Source organism: Nansenia antarctica (assembly GCF_963989245.1).
Source record: "Nansenia antarctica genome assembly, chromosome: 13".
Taxonomy (NCBI): Eukaryota; Metazoa; Chordata; class Actinopteri; order Argentiniformes; family Microstomatidae; genus Nansenia; species Nansenia antarctica.
The window spans coordinates 21,852,349-21,862,788 of record NC_137683.1 but is presented as its reverse complement, the minus strand read 5'-3'; the positions used below and the strand labels follow the sequence as shown (position 1 = coordinate 21,862,788).

The following is a 10,440-nucleotide window of genomic DNA, read 5'->3' as shown; positions in this document are numbered from 1 at the left end:
AACAGCAACGGTTAAATCAGAATCGTATTACTATTGTGGAGAAACACACGAAGCCGCTATGTGCCACCTAGACCTTGGCTGTTGTCCATTTGGCAAGCTAAGAAGAGAGAGATCTGAGACCTAACCCTAACACAAAAACAGCTCCAACGTGTGTACTATCAGCAAACAGCTGGGACCGTATATCCTGAAAAATGTATCCACTCACTGCAATGTAAGTCGCTTTGGATAAAAGGGTCAGCTAAATGGCATATATCATTATATTATATTAGTAAACAGTGAACATTGGAAATGTATTATAGTTCAGTGACACGCATATTCCTCTGGACTCCGAGGTCATTTAAAAACTGTTTTGTTTGTGAATGTGTCTACTCTCTATTGAGCTAAACAAACAGCAAACACTTGGCTAGCGGTCAAAGTGCCGTGTATGTATGATGTACGGCACGCCTACGGAAGATAAGGTCCTGCTGAATAGCATTGTTTACGTACTGTCTTCCAACCCATACAGTGCTGGCCAGATAACGGTTATCCGGTTATCGTCTGAAGGTCTGCAATCTGAGGTAAACACACGCTTCTGGGAATGGAAGCATTTTTGGCTCCCCTGCAGCACGCGACTCAAACAGGAACGCTTGCTCATCGAGTCCAGTTATCTCCCCCCCTCCCCACACACACACACTTCACATAGCCCACAGGCACTTAAGAAAGAGTAGAGTCATGCACACAAGGATATGACTAACCTGGGATATTATCCAAGGGTTGGCAAGCTGAACCGTTTGTCAGCAGCACTCTGCCACACATAGAACAGGAAACACCTCAGGAGGCCAGTGCTATCAACAACCCAACCCGATATGAACAACCCAACCCGATACGCATAGAGAAACATTTCCGTAGCTTCTACCTGCAGAGTCAAGTGGGACCATACTGTCACTAATCCTGTTCCATTCAGAACCAACATCCAGGACATTAGAGCTGGAGATGGAGATCTGACCAGCTCAGTGGCCTTGCAGTTAGACTGTCTGCCCTGCGATTTGGAGGTTGTGAGTTCAATCCCTGGCCGAGTCATACCAAGGACTATAAAAATGGTGCCCGATGCCTCCCTGCTTGTCACTCAGCATTAAGGATTGGATTGGGGGTAAGACCCTGCGACATACCAGCGTCATGTCCAGGGGGTGTACTTATACATCAAGCCGCCTCGGAAACAGGAGATAGGCTCCTGCCCTATGGGCCATTAGGCTCGAGAACCATTGGTTCTCAAGGCTACTTAGAGATTGAGATACGGGGTCTCGACAGGATATGGAGTTTGAATTATTAAATATTATTTTTATTGTTGTTGTTTTGCACTTTGAGGCTATACGTGCATTAATACATGCATACATTAATTCTGATTTCTCTCTTAATTCCCTGATTCCCCTCTCCCTCCCATACAAGGTCCTTCTGTTGAATAGGGCAAGAGCTTGCAGGTGCTTCTCTCTGGGAATAATTGGCATAGTAGAGCAGGGTCAAAAACTCTTGCTTGCGTATTATAACGTGGTATGAGACTTTTTTTAGGAAGTAAACACAGTTTCTGTTCTCAGTAACTGAACTTTGGTTAGGTTCAAATGTACCAAAAAGGCCTGTTCGGTGCCAAGCCGCAGTCACAGCCGCAGGGAACTCCAACAACACAAGCAGATCATGTTTCCCACAGAGCCACGGAGCCACAAGTACACCATGTTGCAGCCAACCCTTTTTGATGTGCGCTTATCAAATTAACCCTGATTCCTAGCTTCTGGGTTTTTGGAGATCTACAGTTAATTAGGAACACTGCCAGTAAACGCTAGATTACTGGCGGACACGTTGCTCCACTCTCAGGGCTGCAGTCGATTACACGTCGTGTGAGTGCAGCCTTGTATACATTTCATCTTGTGTTTGTATCATAATTAAGGAAGTGTCCTCCAGTCAAAGTCTCACACTGACTGCATGAGGTGAACGACAGGAGAGTGACATTTCATGCACAGGCTAGGCTGATATCACTGCTGGGTCTAGATCAGAAAGATTAATTACATTTACATGTTTGGCATTTAGCAGACACCTTTATCCAAAGTGACTTATAACAAATACATTTGACTAAGTACGATAAGTGAATCATCTATCCACCAGTCATAACAGTAAAACGTAATCTCTGCTCGGGCCAGGGGCTAGAAGATGGAAGACATTTTTATAGTTGTTTAGCAGTGGAGAAACTGTAAAGTGGGGTAGAGGGGATGTAGATGTCTCCGGAGGAATAGTTAAGGTGTAGCCTGAAGAGATGGATCTTTAGTCTCTGGTGGAAGATAGAGAGTGATTCTGATTCAAGATCCAAGATGATTATTGTCTATCACAGGTTAAGGTCTATTAGGTTAGGGGCTCACAAACAACATAAAAACATACCCCCATGAAATACTCACATAAAAATACATTAAGACACAAACAATTCCATAAATAAATAAGAACAGGTGTGCAAAACTGCATTAAAAACTAGTGACAGCCTGTTTGGCCTTGTTTAAAATGGACATTGCAGTGACAATGAAGAGAGTTCTTGTAAGTTCTGTTTTTGGCCAGAGGTGCTCTGAAGCTCCTGATGGGAGTAGCTGAAAATAGTGGTAAAGGGTCCTTAGTGACAGAGTCTGCCTTTCCTTTTACTGTGTGACTGTAAAGGTCTGAGTATTATCTCTCTCTCTGGCTCGGATTTGTGGAGTCCCAAACCATAGCCCCTACCTTGTAGCTGCTTGTACAGAACTGACAAAATGTCACCTGGCAGAGGGCAAAGTGGAGCTATTACCATATTGCAAGAAATCTATGCAATCATCTCAGATCTCCAAAGGTCTCTGGAGGGTATGGGCTTAAGGTCGATTTGGAATTCAGCAGCATACTCTGAACACTACCTTGACGAATGAGTCTGGTCTTGGCAAGTAACTGTCTCTGAGTTTTACAAAGGGAAGATACGTTAAATCAAATAAAATGTATTTAAACTCATTCAAGGTTCAATCTCCCTTTCCATAGAATTGTTGCTCAGAGATAGTCGTTCTATCATGTTTGCACAATGCACAGTCCCATATTGAAACTCATATTGACTCGTCTATGCATTGATAAGGTGTTCCAACAACTCGGCTATAGAATGAATGTGTTTTTCTTTTTTCATGTCAGTATCTCTTTCTCAACAGACATGTTTTGAAAACGCATTTGCTATGGGGCCAGATCACTATGCAACAGCAAAACGTCTGCTACATTTAGTTCATAGTTCCTTTCAAGGAACGACTGAATACAAAGAAATTATAATGACTACTGATGCTGATGCAGGCTCTCCGATGGCCTTGTCCCATCCCACTTCTGACACCAATGTAGCGAACGGGACTGGGAGAGTAACTGGCCCCATGCAAGAGTCGAACCCCTATCTCCCGCATAACAACCGGCCGCGCTAACCACCAGAGTTAACTCTCTTGGTGGAGCTGCTAACAGGCCTTATACAGGTTCGTTACATTATTCTCCAGCGCTGGCACAGGTTACGGGTTACATCGCGAAAGAGATGCGGCCATTCAATAATAATATAATAATAATAACTTTTATTTGTATAGCACTTCTCCTGCAAACATTGCAGCTCAAAGTGCTTAATACATTATTATTGAATTATTTTTCAATACAGTGGAGAAGCCAGCATTTAAAGACATGCTGTACTCTTTTGATGGGCAATACGAATTGCTTATTAAGACTTACATCTCCAAAACTGCCATTCCAAATTTCTATGAGAAAGTGAAGGGCGACAAAATACGTTTTATGATAATAAAGAGGCATGGTTTACTTCATAGGTTGCTGTTTTATTACATTATCTGGGTCACATAACAATGAAACGGTGAATGGATTACACTTATATACTGCCTTATTCCAAAGAGCTTTACAATGGCCTCTCATTCACCCATTCACACACATATTCACACCCCAATGGCGGCAAGCTACAATGCAAGGCGCCGGCTCGCTCATTGGGAGCAATTTGGGGCAATTAATTGTCCAGAAAATGTTTTAATTGTTACAGGCCTATGTTTTTGTCGTCGCACTTTGTTTACTGTTATACACCACCAGACCAAAGCAAATTCCTTGTATGTGAAAACCTACTTGGCAATAAATCTGTTTCTGATTCGAATTCTGGTGTTAATTTCAAAGGGAAAATAATCTAATTAAGACCTAACCTCAGTTGTTGAATCATACTATCGTTTCATGAGGAAAATATTGTTCTCTTAGTGAGTGGTTCTTAATGCTGTGGAGGACACAGTGCTGAGAAGAGGGCCAAATGATAGACAAAATAACAGTTCACCAAAGCACACCAGGGGGGTATTCCATCAACGTCGCTAAAGGAAAATCCAGGCTTATTTCGCGAGGCTTATCAAAATAAGGCTGGATTTTTTAAAATAAATCTTGCAGGATTTATCCAAATAAGTCTGGATTGTCCTTTAGCGACGTTGATGGAATACCCCCCTGTCACCGTCATACACCAAAATGACAATATCCTTATCTGACCACAGCAGTGAAAAGAATCTGAAACATTTGAGAATATTCTGTGGAACAATGTGCTTAAAGGATCTTGTTCTGTCAGAATAGCCTGGGATGATCAGCTGTTTATGAAGAAGGTCTCTTGTCCCCTCTCTTCAAAACAACCATGTTATGAACCTGAAGCATAACATCATTGATCCATGACAGGAGGGGAAAAAATGCACATTGTCACTTTAAATCCCTGTTCTTGCTAGAGGCTACCCATCCCCCCATCTCACACAGTGCCCCCCTCTCTCTCTCTCCCCGCTCACCCTATCCCTTCCTCCATCCGTCCCTCCCTCCCTCCCTCCGTCCGTCCCTCCCTCCCTCTCCCTCCCCATTTCTCTGTCCATGCGCTATAGAATACAGCCATATGAAAATGCTGACAAATGCAGATGACTGTAAATGCTGTGATCCCATAGACAAGGATTGGTGTGTGCACCACATCCGCAAACACACACACGCGCGCGCACACGCACACACACACACACACACACACACACACTTTGTTACAGATTCAGTGATGCTGCGATGAGGGGACAGTTATCAACATTCGAAACCCCATATATGCCTCTCTCTCACCCTCACATACACACACACGCATATATACACACACACGCACACACACACACACACACACACACACACACTCGCGCACACAAACACACACTAGCATGCACACCCTCACGGATGGCTGGGCAAGGCCAATCGACACAGAGGGATGCGGCAGCCCTTGGCTGAGCTGACACTGTGCTGTCCTGGGCAATATACGGTAGGCACAAGCAGCCTGTCCTCCACCGCTCAGCAGAAAGCCTATGGATCGACCACAAAGACAGAAGAGGGGAGATGCTATCCTGCGCTACAAGCTTCAGCATCTCCTGGTAGAGAGAATAAGGGATCAGTGGTTATGAGCACATCACTAATTAGCTCCATTTCTGTGTACTGTAGCAGTGGGCTATCTTCTGGTTGAGAGAGTATGTAGGACGTTTACATGTTTACATTTTTGGCAGACGCCTTTATCCAAAGCGACTTACATACATACATTTGTCTTAGTAATAATAATAATAATAATAATAATAATAGCAATAATAATAATAACTTTATTTGTATAGCGCTTTTCCTGCAAATGTTGCAGCTCAAAGTGCTCCAATCATTATATAATCATAGTTTATTTAGTCATTTAAAGGCAATATTAAAAAGATGGGTTTTTAGTCTTGACTTGAACATTATTTGCTGAGGTTGCATCCCTAAAGTAAACTGGCAGTGCATTCCACAATGTGGGTGAATCATAGTGAATCATTGATCCATCGGTCATCATGAGGAAAAAGTAAAGGACAATAGCGTTAATCAACTGAAAAGTTTTGCAAAGCCAAATGTGTTCGTTATAGCATTCTGGTGGGAACCTTCAGGCAGGTCCATAGAGTGGATGTCTCTATGGGCAGGTCTGTCAAATCTGTCCTCTGCAGCATCTGGCCGTCTGGTGGAAACCTGCGGGAAGGGATCATCATCCTTTGTCTCCACACAGAGTAGCAGGAGCCCTGGAGCTGCCTGCGTGTTCACCAGCCTTACTGCAAGGCTGGGGAGGCCAGTGTGCACTCTGCTACCACGTCACAAGGACAGACGAAACTGTTTGTTTTGTTGGCCCCTTGCAGTATTGCTAAACCATTGACTATTCCAGCTCTCATGATCTAATAATAATAATAATAATAATAATAATAATAATAATAATAATAATAATCAATGCCATTTAGCTGACGCTTTTATCCAAAGTGACTTACATTGCAGTGAGTGCATACATTTCAGTATATGGTCCCAGTGGGTATCTACACAGCAGTACTAACAAATCTGATCAGCAGTACTAACAAGGCATAAGGATATCTCCTGTTTCACTACCACAGGTGTTTATCTTCTAGAGTCATTGACTTGGCAGGAACACATTTAAGTGTCCAGGATGAGAAAAGTAATGTAAAGAATGAGACTATGGCTAGCAACACTCCAAGAGTGACATGTTTGGGATCACGCAGTGATAATTAAGGTTGTGATCGTGGAAAGGGCTAGCCACTTCCCTATTGCATTCAGGATGTGAGGGGTTGCCGTCGACAACAACCATTGCTTCATTCATAACAAAGCGGATGTTCAGGCAATTTCAAGTGGATCTCAAATCATGTAGGAGGAGTGGAATAACAGACACTCTGTGGAAAACCAGCATATGAATCCCAGTTTGCCAAATTCAGAGTTTGGCCAACTGCAAATTGCAAAGTGTAGCTGAGATCGTGTCACTATAATGAACAAACTGGCCTGTTCAGAATGTATGGTTGAGATGGTAATAACTGAGAATGTACTGCATCTATCTTAGAGGATTATAGTTTCTTTGAAGAATGCTGTTAGTGCATTGTTGCAAGATTGTTACAAACACTATATAACACTATGTGCAATATGACAACCCTAGTCGTCTTACCTGTACAGTATAGTATAGTGGATAGTGTACATAGCCTTTATTTATGTAAACCAGCTCCTTTCCCTTCTTGTTTTTTCTTTGTTTTTCTTTCCTAGCACCAGGGGAGCCCCCCCTCCCAAATTTCGTTGTTTGGTACCTGTACTATAGCAATGACAATAAAGACCATTCATTCATTCATCTCCTTGGACAATTAAGGAATACACTAACATGAACAACTTATAATACACTTACAAATACCTGAAAGAAGTGTTAGAGTTAGATGAATACTGTAAGTCAACATAGTTGCCACATCCGAAGCATTTTGACTGTGAAGAGTTAGCAAACAAAGATAATAAACATATTTTAGTTTTTTTTTTTAAATAGTCACATACAGAAGCTTACAAGAGTTAATAAGCGAAGACATACACAAAAGAACCATTGGTACCCCCACCGCATACACACCCCTCCCCAAAAGTCGCCCAGCGGGGGAACTACACAACAAAGCAGCACAAATAAACAAACGGCCCAATGTCCAATCTTACAGAGGAAGGTGTAACATGTGATGTAATTGAGCTAGGACTAAATAATGAAACCAATATTCACATGTATTCCACTAATTCACCGCGGGATCAACCACAGTACGGTGCATACAAATAACCAAAAGAGCCATTTCGAGGACACCAGTCTAATTTCTCTGCAAACTGATGTTTTAGTCTGCTACAACCTACCGAAATTAATCAGAATTTAAAATCGTAGTAGTCTGAATCGTTCACACAGACACATTGATCAACACCCCACTGCGCTTCGAGAATAGCTTGATCTTTCATTCTCGTTTAATGTCCCACACTGACACACTACACCGACTTGATGTCTCCCCTGGAAGTGGCAACAAACACAATTCAAAAACTCAATGCAGGCTATTTTAAGAAGCGCACTTCCACTATAATAATGACACCGTTACAATATAAGGCTACATGATAGTAAAAGAAACCGGGTCCTTCGTTCACATTTTAACCAGACACGACAAAGCTTGTCATGTGCAGTTACAATCTAACAAATGTTAACAATAATATCCCATTATCATTATCAGCCTGATCATTCGGGAATGCTGTGCTCGTGAGTTACTTATTGATCCATGGACAATAAAACATAGCATATCGACTATTATAAAGACTATTTCATCAAAATAGTAGCGTAGTAGCCTACAAATGAGAGTGGTCAGCAAAAAATAATACTGCTAATTTAATTATTGCCATTTTATGTCGTTTCATCATTCAGTAACTCATTTGCTCCAGCATTATTTACTCCAGAATTATTTCGAATAGATGGACTAAATGTGTTTTGCAATCCTATTCAGATCAATTCATTGTGTACATAACATTCTACAACTGAATGATTAAACCCCAATAAGCGGTAAACATAGACTACAGGTCTATTACATAAATAAGGTGCTTACCTGCACAAAAAGTTCCCAGAAAAAGTGCGAAAGTCAGCGAGGAAGGTCCGTGTAGGTCCGTGTACCTCGCGGCCATTCCATTTGCGTGTTTAAAACGGAAATCGGGAAATTTACTTAGATATTGTTTTTCGTTTGTGGAGTTAGAAAACAGAAAAGGAGAATTGGCTCATTTTCCGATTTCTGCCTCTGTTGTGGAATCAAAGAACAGTTGGTGGGAGGAAGAGAAAAAAGGGTAATATCCATGTTTTCAAGCTGCACCCCAAAAACGAAGAATGGCTCCCTTTTCTTTATTTTGTTCAGTTTTGCCAAAACAAATAACTAATAGAAAGCCAGGGAAAATAGACTTTATTCTGTTCTCGTATTTGCTATTTTCAATGCTGGTGAAGGGCAGTACTCCAACGTGGGCCCACCCACAACACTTTCATTGGCCAAATGCAAAGCAGCTTTCCCGACCCACCCTTCTCCACAAGCTTCACTCAAGGGCAAGCCATGCTGTCACATTGCCTGCTATTACGAACGTATTAAATCTAGCAGTCAACCAGATTCAAGATTATAATATCATCATTGCTTGATTGTGAATTCAACCCTAGTATAATCATGTATGTATGGTCCAAATAGGCTACAATTAACAATGCACCGTATGCACTACTATTGTCACTGTTTTATTATGACGATATTATATTGTTGATTCGTTGATTGTTGTTGACTGTTGATGATCGAGGAGCAACATTCCAAACCATTTCACTATATGAATTACGGCTGTACATGACAAATACAATTAAATTTGATTTGGTTGTAATGCGTCTCTGTTGTCCCAGCCACAGGCTCTCCCTTTGTTCTGGGAAAACTGGATCAGCAGCCTGGGCCAAAAGGTTCAACAGTGTGCGCTCCTAGGGGGTACTCCATCAACGTCGCTAAAGGACAATTCAGGCTTATTTTGATCAATCCCGCGAGATTTATTTTAAAAATATTTTTTTTTTTTTTAAAAAGCCTGGATTTTCCTTTAGTGACGTTGGTGGAATACCCCCCTGCATTAACTGGGTCCAGGGACTCGATAAGTCTTGCTTCATCAAGTTCAGCTATTGTTCTTGCTCATACTATTAGTGGGCTTTCTTCGGCCCAAACTTTACACCACATGGTCTATGCTTAGCCTATGGTGTTTAGAGAACACATTTTACTGTAAACTTGGTCCTCATAGTCCTACAGTCATACAGACCATGTCCTGCATTGTTGTCTAATGTAATGTCCCCCTGTGCCCTCTTTTAGGTGTCAAGGAATACACATCACAAGTGTGTGTGTGCGTGTGCGTGTGCGTGTGCGTGTGTGTGTGTGTGTGTGTGTGTGTGTGTGTGTGTGTGTGTGTGTGTGCGTGTGTGTGTGTGTGTGTGTGTGTGTCATCATCACATAGCAGTAGGTGAAGACAAATAGATGAAGGGGAAACAGTAACATGACAGAATCTTTGACGCCATCAAAATCACTCAGCAGGCTTACAGTGAAATTCTGACAGGTTGAAACTTTCTTTATATTTATATATTTTTTAAAATATATAAATATTTATATTTATAGTCACGCGGGAATTATCAAAATAAGCCTGGACTGTCCTTTAGCCACGTTGTTGGAATACCCCCCAGGCTGTCCAGTAATCCACACTGATAACAATATAAAAAAAACATAAAATAAACAAGCAAGGCAAAAGTTATTTCACGATACTTGGGCAGTTCACCATGGGAGACAGGCAGGAGCAGGATACTCTCACACCGAGATAACAGGGGCTGTGTTCGAAATGGCATACTAGCATACTACTCATACTAGATATGACGTAGATTTGAGTATGCGAGAGCGTTCACACTGTACAGTATGCGAAATTTGAGTATGCGATAAATCTAGTAACATCATGGTACTATAGAACCACAAAGGCCCATAAAACAAGACTCCAGACAGCCCAAAATAAACTGGTTAGGCTTCTGCTAGGCCTCAACCCTAGGACACATCTAACCGCTGCTCATTTTTT

At 41.8% G+C, this 10,440-nt stretch overlaps 1 protein-coding gene across 3 annotated transcripts in view; it reads right to left on the bottom strand.

Moving 5' to 3' along the window:
• Positions 1-8,548, bottom strand: part of LOC308169175 (activin receptor type-2B-like) — a 29,313-nt gene extending 20,765 nt beyond the window's left edge. For all 3 annotated transcript variants that reach the window (XM_080543828.1, XM_080543829.1, XM_080543827.1), the window contains exon 1: positions 8,430-8,548. In XM_080543828.1, coding sequence (XP_080399954.1) covers positions 8,430-8,505 — 76 coding nt within the window. In that variant the 5' untranslated portion in view covers positions 8,506-8,548. The remainder of the gene's footprint in view (positions 1-8,429) is intronic.
• Positions 8,549-10,440: the final 1,892 nt, after the last annotated feature.